Here is a 19,961-nt window from a genome sequence, read left to right as displayed (position 1 = left end):
ATGTGGTGAGCAGCATAGAGTGTATAGTCCTTTAGTCTCTATGGACCAGATGATAGTGTACAGTTCAGAGATGGCTTGATGTGGTGAGCAGCGTAGAGTGCATAGTCCTTTATTCTCACTGGGCCAGATGGTCGGTTGGTCAGGAACACAGCATTGGGAAAGAAACTGTTCAGATGGGGGTCTATAACATCCAATCACATAGGTTTACAGCAGCTGACAGTTGCAACGTTATTGCTAATAACTCAAACTGCCTCAAAACATAATCTCTGTACAGATGTAGGATCTTAATTTGATCACCCTGTTGCAAGAGAACTAAAACTTGTAGTGTATTTGAGTGTATTTAAGCTTTAAAAAAGGTTTCTGAAGATGATCAATTCCACTTTTCTATTAAAATAATTGTTCATTAATTATAATCCACATAATAATTCAAATGTCCTGTTGCTGCATGATTATTTTCCTGCTGTAGCAAACTGGCTAAAATTAAGATCCTACATCTGTAGCAATACACCTCTCTTTGATGTACATGGCTATATCAGGATTGACTTTTGACCATTTGACATCTTTTATTTACTGTTGTTTAGGCTGGTTGAATGAGTTGCCTATGAAAGCTACTTCATCTGCAAGAGAACAGGCGGCTGCACCAGCGACTGTCAGAAGTTATGTGATTTCCTCATATGAACGTGAAAGTAAGTGTGTAGCCTACGCAGTTACACAATGGCTGTTGAAACTGTGGCACGTATTTCTCGTTAACATTAGAAGTCGGATAAATGTGTTGATATGTAGGAAAGACGGGCAGACTCTCGTAGGTCTAGGCTAAACTACAAACTATTATAAGGTTAGGTCGACGTCAGACATTCAATAGTCAGAGTAGGTTTGAGCTATGATCACTTATCATGATGACCAACCTGATGGTCTCCATTTGAAATGGTGTGTAAAATACCATGCCTAGGCTACAAGCTCTGTCCTGCTACTGTTAGGTCTATAACGTTATGGGAACTGAACAGGTTTAGGCTGGTCATCTAGGATATGTATGCTATAGCTGAGGTATAGACCTCCATCTGTATCAGGACTAGGCTCCTGCTACTGTTACTGTTATAACGTTATGGGAACTGATCTGAACAGGTTTAGGCTGGTCATCTAGGCTATAGCTGAGGTCAGTGGTGATTTTAGCATGTCAATCTTGGTGGGGCAAAACATAAATAAAGGGGGATGCATGCCAGCAAAGCCACTCCACAACACAACACTAAACAATACATTCATTGCACTATAACGGTGAGAAACGGTGCCCACAAACTGTTAGGGCCTACATAAAGCAGAGTCCCAACAGCAGAGTCCCAACAGCAGAGTCCCAACAGCAGAGTCCCAACAGCAGAGTCCCAACAGCTGCCCTATCATTTCTCTTCATTATTTCTCTTCATATGACTAATAAGGATTAAAAAGGATTTGCCTGTAGATTGTTGACTTGATTCATGATGATGACTGCTAGTTAAGATTTTAATGTGATTTGATGTCATTTTATCTGTGGCCAATTAGCTTCTTGGATGGGCACTTCTAATGTAACTCTATGGCAGCACCCAAGGGGCCTGAATTTTCCAGCTCTACCCTTAGACTTGGTGGTGACGTAGTGTCCCCATGAGTGACAGAACACTGAGCCAATCACGGCGCAGCGCTCCGTATTTTCCGCTGGCTGCCCCACTACCACAGAAAGCACTGAGCTAGGCTGAAACACCTGCATTTTGGAGCTGCCTTACTCAAGAAAACAAAAAAGAGACCATGTTTGTATGCGGCTATATTAACTCAATGATATATATATATATTTGTTTGCATTTTTTGCAAACTGATATGTGACACGTATTAATGCCAAAATAACATGCAAAACAGGAAAGGCCACCTGCCCTGAATGACGGGTCGCCACCTGCTGAGGTATAGACCTTGATCTGCTTTACACAACAACAAAAAAACTGTTATACATTATAACCTAGCCTACTTTAAATTATATAAAATCTCTTAATTGTTGCAAAAAACCTTTCTGTATAGATCACTGATCCCCCCCAGATCAATCAAGCCTGTTTTAGCCCTTCTGTCTACATTCTCAGATACGTTTAGAAAAGAACAGATTCAAAAATAATAAATGGCCGACTTTAATTAATACAAATAAGTGTGTGACATGGCCATGGTGAAGAGATGTCACAACTACATATTCATGTGATTGCATTAAATCACCTGACTGTTTCGATATGTCTGTTAGTAAATGTTTTGTAAGAGATAATTAATAAATGATAACAATTCACATTCAAGAATTACTGTGTTAACTACAACCAACATGTTGGATCTCTGTTTAGGGGTCAGTGGTCTAAAATGAGTCTCTCTGGGGAGAGAGAGGAGGGGGGCCCTGCCTCTAAAATGAGTCTCTCTGGGGAACATGACACCAAAGCTAAGAGGTGAGATGACAATTTTGTTTAAGAATTATTAAGAGTTTATTTCCTAAATGCTATTTCCACAATTTTTCACATGTGTTTTTTAATCAGAAATGGTTGCTTATGGGTACCTTCAATATTACTGTTCTCAGATGTTTAATTAATAGATTTTAGATGTGTATTATTTTTTATTGCAAAACACTATATATCCATTGTTTAGCTGAAATTGATTATTCGTATCCTGTATATTTGACTGTATTATCTGGTTGTCTCACCTAGCTATCTTAAGATGAATGCACTTACTGTAAATCGCTAATGTGATGTTGGGGAACAACGACGGAGTTCGTTACAGTGTTGAGACGCCGAAGTTTATTGTTCAATTTGCTTTTTGCGTAATGGTCAGTGACAGTATGAGTGTAGCCAGATCCTTTTCACTCGCTAGTCTTGTTTAATTGTGTGGTTCAACGGGTTCGTCATCATCCTCGAGGGACAGACGAACGACCTGCTAGCTATCCAAGCTAGTCGGTACAGCTAGCTAAGCTAGCTACTCTACCAGCAGCATCCTAGTTATCCTAGCTACCACTACATCATCACCGGCTGCCTGCATTTCTTGTGGACCGATGGAGCTCCCGGGTTGTTTCTTCCACCTGTTAAATACCGTGGAGGGCTTCTCCCTCTCTCGTTGATGGATGCTGGCTACGCTCCCTCTGTCCGGTTCTCCTCTCTTCACTAGATGGACGGTAACTTTAGTGTTTAACCCCTCTGTGTCCAAGGACCAAACTTTTTAATATTATTTTCGGGGCGCCTCAAGTTACATTTTTTACAACGTTTATTTCTGATAAAATTAGTTCATTGCATCCGCCATTGAGCCAAGTTTCATAATATTACCTTCTGTCCCTGGTTATGAAGTAATCGCGAAACAACAGGCCTTATGTTTGGGCTTTTTTCACCCTACCAGCTCCTATTAGTTCTATTGAGCTCCGTGACACCGACTCGCCTTCAGAACGTTCTATTCCCAGCCCATTGTTCTGCGTCACAATGCCAGCTTCACTATTGTTATCAATGAGACCTGCCTGCGTTAACCCTGTAGGTTTACCTCAGGTAACTTATTATTAACAAGGTTATGGCTACTTGGTGAGTGTTAACCCTGTAGGTTTACCTCAGGTAACTGATTATTAACAAGGTTACGGCTACTTGGTGAGCGTTAACCCTGTAGGTTTACCTCAGGTAACTTATTATTAACAAGGTCACGGCTACTTGGTGAGCGCTAACCCTGTAGGTTTACCTCAGGTAACTTATTGTTAACAAGGTTATGGCTACTTGGTGGGCGTTAACCCTGTAGGTTTACCTCAGGTAACTTATTATTAACAAGGTTACTGCTACTTGGTGAGCGTTAACCCTGTAGGTTTACCACAGGTAACTTATTATTAACAAGGTTACGGCTACTTGGTGAGCGTTAACCCTGTAGGTTAACCTCAGGTAACTTATTATTACCAAGGTTATGGCTACTTGGTGAGCGTTAACCCTGTAGGTTAACCTCAGGTAACTTATTATTACCAAGGTTATGGCTACTTGGTGAGCGTTAACCCTGTAGGTTAACCTCAGGTAACTTATTGTTAACAATGTTACGGCTGCTTGGTGAGCGCGCACACTGTTCACCTGAGTACATGTTGTGGTCACCAATAGTGAGGTGAGACACAGTTTTAGAGGCGATGGCTGGCGGATAGCCATCAAACATTAAACATTTTCTGGTCATGGTTAACCATATTTGTTTTAAGAAAAAAGTGTACAATCTAAACAAAACGCAAGTCCCTGTCCTCTTTTTCAAGATGTGGCCGATTTTAAACAGCCAGAAGACATTTTTTAATTAAGAAATAACCATTTTTTTGAGGACTTGTGGTTTCTAAATGGCTGCTGGATAATTTGATATGCATCGAAATCTTCGTTCATAGGCATCAAATTGAGCGAATGCTGCGCAGGTTCACTGAGTTGCAAACCAAATGGGTATAATGGGGTGATTGTTGTCTAATCTGGTGGTCTAGCTAATGGATTTGTAGATCAGACGGAGTTGCTACCTCAGATTATGAGCCTAAGCCTAGCAAGTGTCATGAAGTGTCAGGTCTCCCGCAGTGGTCTAAGGCCACTAGAGATCCTGGTTCGAATCCAGACTGTCGTAGCCGGCCGCGACCGGGAGACCCGTGACTAAAAAAAAAATGTAAATGTGATGAATGAGTTATGTAGTACCCACATACGGCCACAAGGAGGAGCAAGAGTGCCATAAACCCATATGTTTTTTGCCATATAAACCCTAAACCTAACAATCAATCAAATGTATTTATAAAGCCCTTTTTACACCAGCAGATGTCACAAAGTGCTATACAGAAACTCTTACCCTACTTATAACCTATTTTAGCATTAACCGTAACCCTAATTCTAGGGTAGGGTAGCCTAGAACACTTTTAGAAACTATTTTAGTAATAATATTATCTTAGTAAATACAATTATAGTATTATTTTGTTACTCAAAACCTGTCTAAGCGTTTTGCTATTTTTTTTTTTTTTATTAGTTATTTTATTATATTTATTATTGCAAGGCAGAACACTTGATAAATAAGCCACATTAGTTATTATTTTATTTATTTTTACTTAGACACATTTGTGTTATTTTTCTAATATGGTTTGAATTGGGTGACCTAGTAACCTCTGTGTGAAAGTCCAGCAATTGCCATGGAGAAAGACCAGAAATTGGCGTAGGATAGGTGGGGCAGGTTTGAGACTGATCAAAGGAATTAACAAGAAAAATACACTTTATTTTTCAGCTGCCTCACTAATGTCCGTACGTAAATTAATAACTTGTAATGCTAAATATTTCCAATAGATGGCAGCATAAGACCATGAAGCATCAGTTATAGGCTACAAGCAGCAATATGATTGACATAAAATAGCATGCAACCAAATACTATATGTCCCATGTCTAAAATGGTCACTCATTACTTTAGTTAGCTATATATCTCGTATTAGGCCTGTGATGCTTTTGGAAGAGCAATTAAATAGTGACTATAGCAGGTGTTGAACCCCGGGTAAATAATCACTAGTCAGTACTACTTATTTCTCTGAGAGTGAGGCAGATATATATTAATACTGTGTAAAACCTAGCAGTACTACTTATTTCTCTGAGAGTGAGGAAGATATATTATTACAGTGTAAAACCTAGCAGTACTACTTATTTCTCTGAGAGTGAGGCAGATATATATTATTACTGCGTAAAACCTAGCAGTACTACTTATTTCTCTGATAGTGAGGCAGATATATAGCATTTTGCAAAAAAACATGATTATTTGTCTGTCTGAAATGAAACCATCAAGTGATAGATTTTAAACAAATACATGTCTGTCGTTGAACAATCCCATGCCATGATTAGATAGTGAAAAAACACACCAATCTCTTTCATAATTTCTTTAAACAATAAAAGATAATTTACCAACATTTCTGAAAATTGATATATAGCGTTTTGGAATGAAACTCTTCTTATGTTTCCCCATCTGAGCTCAGAGTAGATGAGAGATGTAATGTTTGTCTCTGTTGTGTTGAAGTCCAATCAAGCAGGAGAGACCAGCCTCCACTGTACCCAGCTGTGTGTCCATGAAGAGTGACAAGTCTATGAATCTTCCTATAGTGTTTAGAGAGGGAGACTTTTCTAACCTAAACCTTTTTTCCATTTTCATAGTCCTGAAACAATATTAAACTAACACAACATTCCCTCCCTGTGTGTGTGTGTGTGTGTGTGTGTGTGTGTGTGTGTGTGTGTGTGTGTGTGTGTGTGTGTGTGTGTGTGTGTGTGTGTGTGTGTGTGTGTGTGTGTGTGTGTGTGTGTGTGTGTGTGCACTCCCTGGATGAGGAGATGTAATCTGATGTTTTGTCCACAGAAACCAACAGGAGAGATCAGAGTCAGAGATTCTCAGTGGTCAGTCTTCCCAGAGTCATCAAACAGACCTGGCCTCCATATTCAGTGTATGTGGTCCTGTTATGTACATTTGTTTTTGTTTACCTCAAGTAAAGGTGATCTGTCAATCATTCGTTAATGAGAAAGCATTTAGTCTCTTGCTTAACTGATTTACTTGATTTATTTCAGTTGCTTGAAGAGAATATTATGACATTTGTGAAGAACGAGCTGAAGATGTTCAAGAGGATTCTTAGTCCAGAACTCCCAGAAGGCTTTGAGAGTCAGAAGCAGGATAAGGAAGTGGTGGATGCTGAAGATGAGAAGCAGGAGAGCATTGCCAGAGAGGGGGCTCTGAAGATCACACTGCACGTCCTGAGGAAAATGAACCAGAAGGAGCTTGCTGACACACTGGAGAAAAGTAAGAGCTGTCTGCCTCATGTTGAATGCTGTTTTAGAACATTTAAAAGCTGTAGCTAAAGTACAGCTAAAGTAGCTGTGTAACTCAGTGATATTGTAGCAGCCTTAACACAACACCTAGTGACCTCATCAAGTAGCAGCAGGGATGTGTTGTGTTGATTCATCTAGACAGAGAGAAGAGGAGAGACAGAGGAGAGACAGAGAGAGAGAGAGAGAGAGAGAGAGAGAGAGAGAGAGAGAGAGAGAGAGAGAGAGAGAGAGAGAGAGAGAGAAATGCATTATGAAAACATTTATACAGTCAGTTGAGCGAAATAATTATTATAATTTAAAATGTCATAACAGTCCTAGAATACTGTAGGCTTTAAATCAGACGTAATATTAATATCCTCTGTGTTATTTCTTCATTCAGATGAGCTTGCTGTGATTTGCCAACGTGAACTCAAATCTAATCTAAAGAAGAAGTTTCAATGTGTATTTGAGGGGATCGCTAAACAAGGAAACCCAACACTTCTCAATAACATCTACACAGAGCTCTACATCACAGAGGGTGGAACAGGAGAGGTCAATAATGAACATGAGCTGAGACAGATTGAGACAACAACCAGGAAACAAGCAAGACCAGAGACTGCAGTCAAATGTAACGACATCTTCAAACCCTTAACTGGACAAGACAAACTTATCAGATCTGTGCTGACAAAGGGAGTCGCTGGCATTGGAAAAACAGTCTCTGTGCAGAAGTTCATTCTGGACTGGGCTGAAGGAAAAGCAAATCAGGATGTCCAATTTGTATTTTCATTCCCTTTTCGGGAGCTGAATTTGATGAAAAAGGAAAAACACACTTTGATTGCACTTCTCAATCACTTCTCAATGGAAACCAAAGAGTCAAGAATCTCCAACTACGACAAGTACAAAGTTCTGTTCATCTTTGATGGTCTGGATGAGTGCCGACTGCCCCTAGACTTCCAGAAGAACAAGATCTGTTGTGACGTCACAGAGTCAACCTCAGTGGATGTTCTGCTGACAAATCTCATCAAGGGAAATCTGCTTCCCTCTGCTCTCCTCTGGGTAACTACCCGACCTGCAGCAGCCAATCAGATCCCTTCAGGGTGTGTTGACCAGGTGACAGAGGTACGAGGGTTCAATGACCCACAGAAGGAGGAGTACTTCAAGAAGAGATTCAGTGATGAGGACCTGGCCAACAGAATCATCTCACACATAAAGGCATCAAGGAGCCTCCACATCATGTGCCACATTCCAGTCTTCTGTTGGATTTCTGCAACAGTCCTTGAACACATGTTGAGTACAGACAAGACAGAAGAGATGCCCAAGACTCTGACTGAGATGTACTCACACCTTGTGGAGTTTCATACCAAACAGAAGAATGAAAAGTATCTTGGGAAAGAAGAGACAGGTCCACACTGGAATAAAGAGAGCATTCTGTCACTGGGAAAACTGGCTTTTCAACAGCTTGTGAAGGGCAATCTGATTTTCTATGAAGAAGACCTGAATGAGGCTGGCATTGATGTCAATGACGCCTCAGTGTACTCAGGATTGTGCACACAGCTCTTTAAAGAGGAATGTGGGCTGTACCAGGACAAGGTGTACTGCTTTGTGCATCTGAGCATTCAGGAGTTTCTGGCTGCTGTATATGTGTTCCTCTCATTCATCAACAACAATGAAAATCTAATGGCCAAACCTCAATCAACGTCCAGTAACTTTTCTGTGAGGATCAGACACAAGCATAAAGTTACTGTCTACAAGAGTGCTGTGGATAAAGCCTTACAAAGTGAGACAGGAAAACTGGACCTGTTCCTCCGATTCCTTCTGGGCCTCTCACTGGAGTCCAATCAGAAGCACTTACGAGGTCTACTAACTAAGACAAGAAGCAGCTCACAGAGCCATGAAGAAACAGTCAAGTACATCAAGGAGAAGATCAGGGAGAATCCCTCTCCAGAGAGGTGCATCAATCTGTTCCACTGTCTGAATGAACTGAATGACCATTCTCTAGTGGAGGAGATCCAAAGCTACCTGAGATCAGGAAGTCTCTCAGAAGAAGTACTGTCACCTGCACAGTGGTCAGCTCTGGTCTTTGTGTTGCTGACTTCAGAAAAGGAGCTGGATGTGTTTGACCCGAATAAATACTCCAGATCAGAGGAAGGTCTTCTGAGGCTGCTGCCAGTGGTCAAAGCCTCCAGAGCTGCTCTGTGAGTACATAAAATGACATTTAAGTACTAATCATCAGGAAGAAATATTCAGTTTAGAGAAAAATATATATTATAATATGTATGTAATATATTATATTATATTGAAAAACTTACTGAATCAATGCATTGATGTTCACATTAGTATAACAATATGACCATACAATTCTAGGAGACGGAAGATTAATCTATATGTTGTTTAAGAGAATAAACCAAATGCATCTGCCATTGTCCTTCTACACTACTGGTGTTAAATTAACAGTGTGTTTGTGAAATCATGATGATCTCTTTGCAGGCTGTCATTCTGTGGACTCACAGAGAAAGGCTGTGCTTCTCTGGCCTCAGCTCTGAAGTCAAACCCCTCACACCTGAGAGAGCTGGATCTGAGTAACAATGTCATGAAGGATACAGGAGTGAAGCTGCTCTCTGCTGTCCTGGGGAATCCCCACTGTAAACTGGAGACTCTGAGGTCAGTATTCCTGTATCACTCAATGAACACACACTCATTGGACACACACACACACAATAATTAATTTAGTAGTGTTTAGAAACATGTTATCTACTGTTAATAATGATACATTAATTCATGTATATACAGTACCAGTCAAAAGTTTGGACACACCTACTCATTCAAGGGTTTGTCTTAATTTTTTCCATTGTAGAATAATAGTGAAGACATCAAAACTATGGAATAACAAATATGGAATAATGTAGTAACCAAAAAAAGTGTTAAACAAATGAAATTATATTTTATATTTGAAATTCTTCAAATAGCCACCCTTTGTCTTGATGACAGTTTTGCACACTCTTGGCATTCTCTCAACCAGCTTCACCTGGAATGCTTTTCCAACAGTCTTGAAGGAGTTCACACATATGCTGAGCACTTGTTGGCTGCTTTTCCTTCACTCTGCCGTCCGACTCATCCCAAACCATCTCAATTGGGTTGAGTTCGGGTGATTATGTAGGCCAGGTCATCTGATGCAGCACTCAATCCCTCTCCTTACACAGTCTGGAAGTGTGTTGGGTCATTGTCCTGTTGAAAAACAAATGATAGTCCCACTAAGCCCAATCCAGATGGGATGGCGTATCGCTGCAGAATGCTGTGGTAGCCATGCTGGTTAAGTGTGCCTTGAATTCTAAATAAATCACAGACAGTGTCACCAGCAAAGCACCCCCACACCATAACACCTCCTCCTCCATGCTTTACGGTGGGAAATACACATGCCGAGATCATCCGTTCACCCACACCGCTTCTCACAAAGACACGGCGGTTGGAACCAAAAATCTCAAATTTGGACTCCAGGCCAAAGGACAAATGTCCACCTGTGTAATGTCCATTGCTCGTGATTCTTGGCCCAAGCAAGTCTCTTCTTATTATTGGGGTCCTTTAGTAGTGGTTTCTTTGCAGCAATTCAACCATGAAAGCCTGATTCACACAGTCACCTCTGAACAGTTGATGTTGAGCTGTGTCTGTGACTTGAACTCTGTGAAGAATGTATTTGGGCTGCAATTTCTGAGGCTGGTAACTCTGATGAACTTATCCTCTGCAGCAGAGGTAATTTTGGGTCTTCCATTCCTGTGGCGGTCCTCATGAGAGCCAGTTTCATCATAGTGCTTGATATTTTTAACGACTGCACTTGAAGAAACTTTAAAAGTTGTTGAAATGTTCCGTATTGACTGACCGTCATGTCTTAAAGTAATGATGGACTGTCATTTCTCGTAGCTTATTTGAGCAGTTCTTGCCATAAATGGACTTGGTCTTTTACCAAATAGGGCTATCTTCTGTATACCCCCCTACCTTGTCACAACACAACTGATTGGCTCTAACGCATTAAGAAGGAAAGAAATTCCACAAATTAACTTTTAAGAAGGCACACCTGTTAATTGAAATGCATTCCAGGTGACTACCTCATGAAGCTGGTTGAGAGAATGCCAAGAGTGTGCAAAGCTGTCATCAAGGCAAAGGGTGGCTATTTGAAGAATCTAAAATCTAAAATATATTTTGATTTGTTAAACACTTTTTTGGTTACTACATGATTCCATATGTGTTATTTCATAGTTTTGATGTCTTCACTATTATTCTACAATGTCAAAAATAGTAAAAATAAAGAAAACCCTTGAATGTGTAGGTGTGTCCAAACTCTCGACTAGTAGTAGTGTGTATATATTCATATATGAATAGATATGGCAGGTTTCAGGACTCTGATGTATCTGAAAATGTTGAAAAAATATATTTTCACCACCAAAGAATTGCAGTGTGGTTTTAATATGATTTGACTCTTTGCAGGCTGTCAGGCTGTCTAGTCACAGAGGAAGGCTGTTCTTATCTGGTCTCAGCTCTGAAGTCAAACCCCTCACACCTGAGAGAGCTGGACCTGAGTATCAATGACCTGAAGGATTCAGGAGTGAAGCTGCTCTCTGCTGGACTGGGGAATCCCCACTGTAAACTGGAGACTCTGAGGTCAGTATTCCTGTAGTTGGTCAACAAGTGATAACTGTTCACCAGATCCTCATGTGTTTACCAGGCACACATAGTCCACACCATATGTGTTTGGACATTGAAGCTTACAGTTTCACATTTGGTGCTATACTCCATCATTTTGGATTTGAGATATAATGTTTCATATTAGGCGACAGTATATAATGTCACCTTTTATTTGAGGATATTTTCATACATATCTGTGTTACTGTTTAGAAATGAAAGCACTTTATGTATCTAGTACTCTCATTTGTATATGTCGTAATAATTTGGACATATTCACTTATATTGTTTTAAAGTAGTCATAAGTTTAGAATTTGGTCCCATATTCCTTACCCACAGTGATTACATCAAGCTTGTGATTCTACAAACTTGTTGAAAGCATTTGCAGTTTGTCTTGGTTGTGTTTTGGATGATGTTTTTCCTGATAGAAACTGAATGGTGAATAATGTCCTGTCATTTTGGAGTCACTTCACTTGTATTGTCAGTAAGAATAGAGGATGTTTCTGAACACTTCTACGTTCATGTGGATGCTACCATGATTATGAATAATCATATATGAATCGTGAATAATGATGAATGAGAAAGTTACAGAGGAACAAGGTTCATACCCCCTCTGTTATTGGTAATGGTGAGAGGTTAGCATGTTTTGTTGTAGCCTCTGTAACTTTCTCACTCATTATTATTCATGATTCATTCATTATTTTTCTTAATCATGGCATCATTAGGATTAATTTAGTAGTGTTTAGAAACATGTTATCTACTCACTTAGACAGAAAATTACTCCAGTCATCATCCACCATTCAGTTACTATTGGGCAAAACATAACCCAAAACACAACCAAAACAAACTGCAAATGCAACCAACGAGTTTGGGACCAAATACTCAACTTTTGACTACTTTAATGCACTATAAGTGAATTGGTCAGAATACTTATGACTTCTTCAAATGGGGGACTAGATACATAAAGTGCTTTCATTTCTAAATGTTGAAACAGATATGTATTAAAATATCCTCAAATAAAATGTGACATTATATACTGTCACCTCATATGAAACATTTCATCTGAAATCCAAAATGCTGGAGTACAGAGCCACATTTAAAATGTTAGCTTCACTGTCAAAATAGATATGGTGTGGACAGTATACTCAATACAATCTAAATCTGATACCTCACTGTCTGTCTTTTGACTGATACTGCTTTTTAAACTGGTCTGGTCAGTCTACTCAAATATTTGTACTATACATATTTTTCTCTCTACAAGCAATATTATGATAATTTGTCATTTCTAATAATGATACATTCATTTATGAATAGATATGGCAGGTTTCAGGACTCTGATGTACAGTGGGGAAAAAAAGTATTTAGTCAGCCACCAATTGTGCAAGTTCTCCCACTTAAAAAGATGAGAGAGGCCTGTAATTTTCATCATAGGTACACGTCAACTATGACCGACAGATGGAGAAAAAGAAATCCAGAAAATCACATTGTAGGATTTTTTATGAATTTATTTGCAAATTATGGTGGAAAATAAGTATTTGGTCACCTACAAACAAGCAAGATTTCTGGCTCTCACAGACCTGTAACTTCTTCTTTAAGAGGCTCCTCTGTCCTCCACTCGTTACCTGTATTAATGGCACCTGTTTGAACTTGTTATCAGTATAAAATACACCTGTCCACAACCTCAAACAGTCACACTCCAAACTCCACTATGGCCAAGACCAAAGAGCTGTCAAAGGACACCAGAAACAAAATTATAGACCTGCACCAGGCTGGGAAGGCTGAATCTGCAATAGGTAAGCAGCTTGGTTTGAATAAATCAACTGTGGGAGCAATTATTAGGAAATGGAAGACATACAAGACCACTGATAATCTCCCTCGATCTGGGGCTCCACGCAAGATCTCACCCCGTGGGGTCAAAATGATCACAAGAACGGTGAGCAAAACTCCCAGAACCACACGGGGGGATCTAGTGAATGACCTGCAGAGAGCTGGGACCAAAGTAACAAAGCCTACCATCAGTAACACACTACGCCGCCAGGGACTCAAATCCTGCAGTGCCAGACGTGTCCCCCTGCTTAAGCCAGTACATGTCCAGGCCCGTCTGAAGTTTGCTAGAGTGCATTTGGATGATCCAGAAGAGGATTGGGAGAATGTCATATGGTCAGATGAAACCAAAATAGAAAAAAAAAACTCAACTCGTCGTGTTTGGAGGACAAAGAATGTTGAGTTGCATCCAAAGAACACCATACCTACTGTGAAGCATGGGGGTTGAAACATCATGCTTTGGGGCTGTTTTTCTGCAAAGGGACCAGGACGACTGATCCTTGTAAAGGAAATAATGAATGGGGCCATGTATCGTGAGATTTTAAGTGAAAACCTCCTTCCATCAGCAAGGGCATTGAAGATGAAACGTGGCTGGGTCTTTCAGCATGACAATGATCCCAAACACACCGCCGGGGTAACGAAGAAGTGGCTTCGTAATAAGCATTTCAAGGTCCTGGAGTGGCCTAGCCAGTCTCCAGATCTCAACCCCATAGAAAATCTTTGGAGGGAGTTGAAAGTCTGTGTTGCCCAGCGACAGCCCCAAAACATCACTGCTCTAGAGGAGATCTGCATGGAGGAATGGGCCAAAATACCAGCAACAGTGTGTGAAAATCTTGTGAAGACTTACAGAAAACGTTTGACCTGTGTCATTGCCAACAAAGGGTATATAACAAAGTATTGAGAAACTTTTGTTATTGACCAGATACTTATTTTCCACCATAATTTGCAAATAAATTCATAAAAATTCCTACAATATGGTTTTCTGGATTTTTTTTCCTCATTTTGTCTGTCATATTTGACGTGTACCTATGATGGAAATTACAGGCCTCTCTCATCTTTTTAAGTGGGAGAACTTGCACAATTGGTGGCTGACTAAATACTTTTTTTCCCCACTGTATCTGAAAATGTTGAAAAAATATATTTTCACCACAGAAGATTAGCAGTGTGATTTTACTCTTGCAGGCTGTCAATCTGTCTAGTCACAGAGGAAGGCTGTGCTTCTCTGGTCTCAGCTCTGAGTTCAAACCCCTCACACCTGAGAGAGCTGGATCTGAGTAACAATGACCTGAAGGATTCAGGAGTGAAGCTGCTCTCTGCTGGACTGTGGAATCCCCACTGTAAACTGGAGACTCTGAGGTCAGTATTCCTGTAGTTGGTCAACAAGTGATAACTGTTCACCAGATCCACATGTGTTTACCAGGCACACATAGTCCACACCATATGTGTTTGGACAGTGAAGCTTACAGTTTTACATTTGGTTTTTAGATACAATGTTTCATATTATGCAACAGTACAGAATGTCACCTTTTATTTAAAGATTTTCATACATATACAGTGAGGGAAAAAAGTATTTGATCCCCTGCTGATTTTGTACATTTGCCCACTGACAAAGAAATGGTCAGTCTATAATTTTAATGGTAGGTTTATTTGAACAGTGAGAGACAGAATAACAACAAAAAAATCCAGAAAAACGCATGTAAAAAATGTTATAAATTGATTTGCATTTTAATGAGGGAAATAAGTATTTGACCCCCTCTCAATCAGAAAGATTTCTGGCTCCCAGGTGTCTTTTATACAGGTAGCGAGCTGAGATTATGAGCACACTCTTAAAGGGAGTGCTCCTAATCTCAGCTTGTTACCTGTATAAAAGACACCTGTCCACAGAAGCAATCAATCAATCAGATTCCAAATTCTCCACCATGGCCAAGACCAAAGAGCTCTCCAAGGATGTCAGGGACAAGATTGTAGACCTACACAAAGCTGGAATGGGCTACAAGACCATCGCCAAGCAGCTTGGTGAGAAGGTGACAACAGTTGGTGCGATTATTCGCAAATGGAAGAAACACAAAAGAACTGTCAATCTCCCTCGGCCTGGGGCTCCAAGCAAGATCTCACCTCGTGGAGTTGCAATGATCATGAGAACGGTGAGGAATCAGCCCAGAACTACACGGGAGGATCTTGTCAATGATCTCAAGGCAGCTGGGACCATAGTCACCAAGAAAACAATTGGTAACACGCTACGCCGTGAAGGACTGAAGTCCTGCAGTGCCCGCAAGGTCCCCCTGCTCAAGAAAGTACATATACATGGCCGTCTGAAGTTTGCCAATGAACATCTGAATGATTCAGAGGAGAACTGGGTGAAAGTGTTGTGGTCAGATGAGACCAAAACCGAGCTCTTTGGCATCAACTCAACTCGCCGTGTTTGGAGGAGGAGGAATGCTGCCTATGACCCCAAGAACACCATCCCCACCGTCAAACATGGAGGTGGAAACATTATGCTTTGGGGGGGATTCTGCTAAGGGGACAGGACAACTTCACCGCATCAAATCTTGAGTGAGAACCTCCTTCCCTCAGCCAGGGCATTGAAAATGGGTCGTGGATGGGAATTCCAGCATGACAATGACCCAAAACACATGGCCAAGGCAACAAAGGAGTGGCTCAAGAAGAAGCACATTAAGGTCCTGGAGTGGCCTAGCCAGTCTCCAGACCTTAATCCCATAGAAAATCTGTGGAGGGAGCTGAAGGTTCGAGTTGCCAAACGTCAGCCTCGAAACCTTAATGACTTGGAGAAGATCTGCAAAGAGGAGTGGGACAAAATCCCTCCTGATATGTGTGCAAACCTGGTGGCCAACTACAAGAAACATCTGACCTCTGTGATTGCCAACAAGGGTTTTGCCACCAAGTACTAAGTCATGTTTTGCAGAGGGGTCAAATACTTATTTCCCGCATTAAAATGCAAATCAATTTATAACATTTTTGACATGTGTTTTTCAGGATTTTTTTGTTGTTATTCTGTCTCTCACTGTTCAAATAAATATCATTAAAATTATAGACTGATCATTTCTTTGTCAGTGGGCAAAGGTACAAAATCAGCAGGGGATCAAATACTTTTTTCCATCACTGTATATTTTACCGTTTAGAAATGAAAGTACTTTATTATGCAGTTCTCCCATTTGAAAAGTCATAATTATTTAGACAAATTAATTTAGTCCAAAGTTTAGTATTTGGTCCCATATTCCTTACCTGCAGTGATTACATCAAGCTTGTGATTCTACAAACTGGTTGAATACATTTGCAGTTTGTCTTGGTTGTGTTTTGGATGATGTTTTTCCCAATAGAAACTGAATGGTGAATAATGTCCTGTAATTTTGGAGTCACTTCACTTGTATTGTCAGTAAGAATAGAAGATGTTTCTGAACACTTCTACATTCATGTGGACGCTACCATTATTATGAATAATCATGAATGGATCGTGAATGATGATGAATGAGAAAGTTACAGAGGAACAAGGATCATACCCCATCTGTTATTGGTAATGGTGAGAGGTTAGAATGCTTTGATGTAGCCTCTGTAACTTTCTCACTCATTATTATTCATGATTCATTCATGATTTTTCTTAATCATTTCATCATCAGGATTAATTTAGTAGTGTTTAGAAACATGTTATCTACTCACTTAGACAGAAAATTACTCCAGTCATCATCCACCATTCAGTTACTATTGGACAAAACATAACCCAAAACACAACCAAAACAAACTGCAAATGCAACCAACGAGTTTGGGACCAAATACTAAACTTTTGACTACTTTAATACACTATGAGTGAATTTATCAAAATACTTATGACTTCTTCAAATAGGGAGACTAGACACATAAAGTGCTTTCATTTCTAAATGGTGAAACAGATATGTATTATAATACCCTAAATTAAAAGGTGACATTATATACTGTCACCTCATATGAAACATTTGATCTCAAATCCAAAATGTTGGAGTATATAGCCACATTTAAAATGTTAGCTTCACTGTCAAAATAGATATAGTGTGGACTGTATACTCAATACAATCTAAATCTGATACCTCACTGTCTGTCTTTTGACTGATACAGCTTTTTAAACTGCTCTGGTCAGTCTACTCAAATATTTGTACTATACATTTTTCTATCTACAAGCAATATTATGATAATTTGTCATTTCTAATAATGATACATTCATTTATGAATAGATATGGCAGGTTTCAGGACACTGATATATCTGAATATGTTGAAAAAAATATACTGCCACTATTTTCACCACCAAAGAATAGCAGTGTGGTTTTAATATGATTTGACTCTTTGCAGGCTGTCAGGCTGTGGAGTCACAGAGGAAGGCTGTGCTTCTCTGGTCTCAGCTCTGAAGTCAAACCCCTCACACCTGAGAGAGCTGGACCTGAGTAACAATGACCTGAAGGATTCAGGAGTGAAGCTGCTCTCTGCTGGACTGGGGAATCCCCACTGTAAACTGGAGACTCTGAGGTCAGTATTCCTTTAGTTGGTCAACAAGTGATAACTGTTCACCAGATCCACATGTGTTTACCAGGCACACATAGTCCACACCATATGTGTTTGGATAGTGAACCTTACAGTTTTAAATTTGGTGCTATGCTCCATCATTTTGGATTTGAGATAGAATGTTTCATATTAGGCAACAGTACAGAATGTCACCTTTTATTTGAGGTTTTTCATACATATCTGTTTTAGTGTTTAGATACGAAAGCACTGTATGTATCTAGTTCTCCCATTTGAAGAAGTCGTAATTATTTGGACAAATTAATTTAGTCCAAAGTTTAGTATTTGGTCCCATATTCCTTACCTGCAGTGATTACATCAAGCTTGTGATTCTACAAACTGGTTGAATACATTTGCAGTTTGTCTTGGTTGTGTTTTGGATGATGTTTTTCCCAATAGAAACTGAATGGTGAATAATGTCCTGTAATTTTGGAGTCACTTCACTTGTATTGTCAGTAAGAATAGAAGATGTTTCTGAACACTTCTACATTCATGTGGATGCTACCATGATTATGAATAATCGTGAATGATGATGAATGAGAAAGTTACAGAGGAACAAGGATCATACCCCCTCTGTTATTGGTAATGGTGAGAGGTTAGCATGTTTTGTTGTAGCCTCTGTAACTTTCTCACTCATTATTATTCATGATTCATTCATGATTTTTCTTAATCATTTCATCATCAGGATTAATTTAGTAGTGTTTAGAAACATGTTATCTACTCACTTAGACAGAAAATTACTCCAGTCATCATCCACCATTCAGTTACTATTGGACAAAACATAACCCAAAACACAACCAAAACAAACTGCAAATGCAACCAACGAGTTTGGGACCAAATACTAAACTTTTGACTACTTTAATACACTATGAGTGAATTTATCAAAATACTTATGACTTCTTCAAATGGGGGGACTAGATACATAAAGTGCTTTCATTTCTAAACGGTGAAACAGATATGTATTATAATACCCTAAATTAAAAGGTGACATTATATACTGTCACCTCATATGAAACATTTGATCTCAAATCCAAAATGTTGGAGTATATAGCCACATTTAAAATGTTAGCTTCACTGTCAAACTAGATATGGTGTGGACTGTTTACTCAATACAATCTAAATCTGATACCTCACTGTCTGTCTTTTGACTGATACTGCTTTTTAAACTGCTCTGGTCAGTTACTCAAATATTTGTACTATACATTTTTCTATCTACAAGCAATACTTTGATAATTTGTCATTTCTAATAATGATACATTAATTTATGAATAGATATGGCAGGTTTCAGGACCCTGATATATCTGAATATGTTGAAAAAAATATACTGCCACTATTTTCACCACCAAAGAATAGCAGTGTGGTTTTAATATGATTGACTCTTTACAGGCTGTCAGGCTGTCTAGTCACAGAGGAAGGCTGTGGTTCTCTGGTCTCAGCTCTGAAGTCAAACCCCTCACACCTGAGAGAGCTGGATCTGAGCTACAATCACCCAGGAGACTCAGGAGTCAGACTGCTCTCTGCTGGACTGGAGGATCCACACTGCAGACTGGAGAAACTCAAGTATGTAGAGGGTTTATGTCAATGTTCATATCAGACATGTTGGAGTTATCAGGCTAGTTAAGACAAACATTCTGACCACCACTTGGACTAAGTTATATAAAGACTGTGTGTGTGTGTGTGTGTGTCCAGTGTGTGTGTGTGTGTGTGTGTGTGTGTGTGTGTGTGCACGTGTATCAGTATGATACACACACACACACACACACATTGGACACACACTGGACACACACATACTGGACTCACACACACAAACACTGGACACAAACACACACACACTCACACTTTACACACACACACACACTGGACAAACACACACAAACACACTGGACACACACACACAAACACACTCACACACACTGGACACACACACACTGGACACACTGGACAGACAAACACACACTGGACAGACACACACACACACACACACACACACACACACACACACTGGATACACACACACACACTGGACACACACACACACACTGGATACACACACACACACACTGGATACACACACACACACACACACTGGACACACACACACACTGGACACACACACACACACACACACTGGAC

At 39.8% G+C, this 19,961-nt stretch overlaps 2 protein-coding genes across 2 annotated transcripts in view; one reads left to right on the top strand and one right to left on the bottom strand.

The window, feature by feature from the left end:
- The window catches only part of LOC311120615 (uncharacterized protein), a 43,083-nt gene that overhangs the window by 17,637 nt on the left and 5,485 nt on the right, over window positions 1–19,961 (bottom strand). The window lies entirely within an intron of this gene.
- Window positions 1–19,961, top strand: part of LOC311120610 (NLR family CARD domain-containing protein 3-like) — a gene marked incomplete at its 3' end in the record, with an annotated part of 28,278 nt that overhangs the window by 6,214 nt on the left and 2,103 nt on the right. The window contains exons 2-8 of the mRNA XM_084195196.1: window positions 582–686; window positions 2,343–2,441; window positions 6,343–6,427; window positions 6,549–6,777; window positions 7,186–8,980; window positions 9,273–9,446; window positions 14,466–14,616. Of these exons, the coding sequence (XP_084051322.1) occupies window positions 2,359–2,441; window positions 6,343–6,427; window positions 6,549–6,777; window positions 7,186–8,980; window positions 9,273–9,446; window positions 14,466–14,616 (2,517 nt within the window). The 5' untranslated portion in view covers window positions 582–686; window positions 2,343–2,358. The remainder of the gene's footprint in view (window positions 1–581; window positions 687–2,342; window positions 2,442–6,342; window positions 6,428–6,548; window positions 6,778–7,185; window positions 8,981–9,272; window positions 9,447–14,465; window positions 14,617–19,961) is intronic.

Source organism: Coregonus lavaretus (assembly GCF_964263955.1).
Source record: "Coregonus lavaretus genome assembly, contig: HAP1_SCAFFOLD_777, whole genome shotgun sequence".
NCBI classification, from domain to species: Eukaryota; Metazoa; Chordata; class Actinopteri; order Salmoniformes; family Salmonidae; genus Coregonus; species Coregonus lavaretus.
The sequence above is the reverse complement of the archived record's forward strand: the minus strand, read 5'-3'. Positions and strand labels throughout refer to the sequence as shown.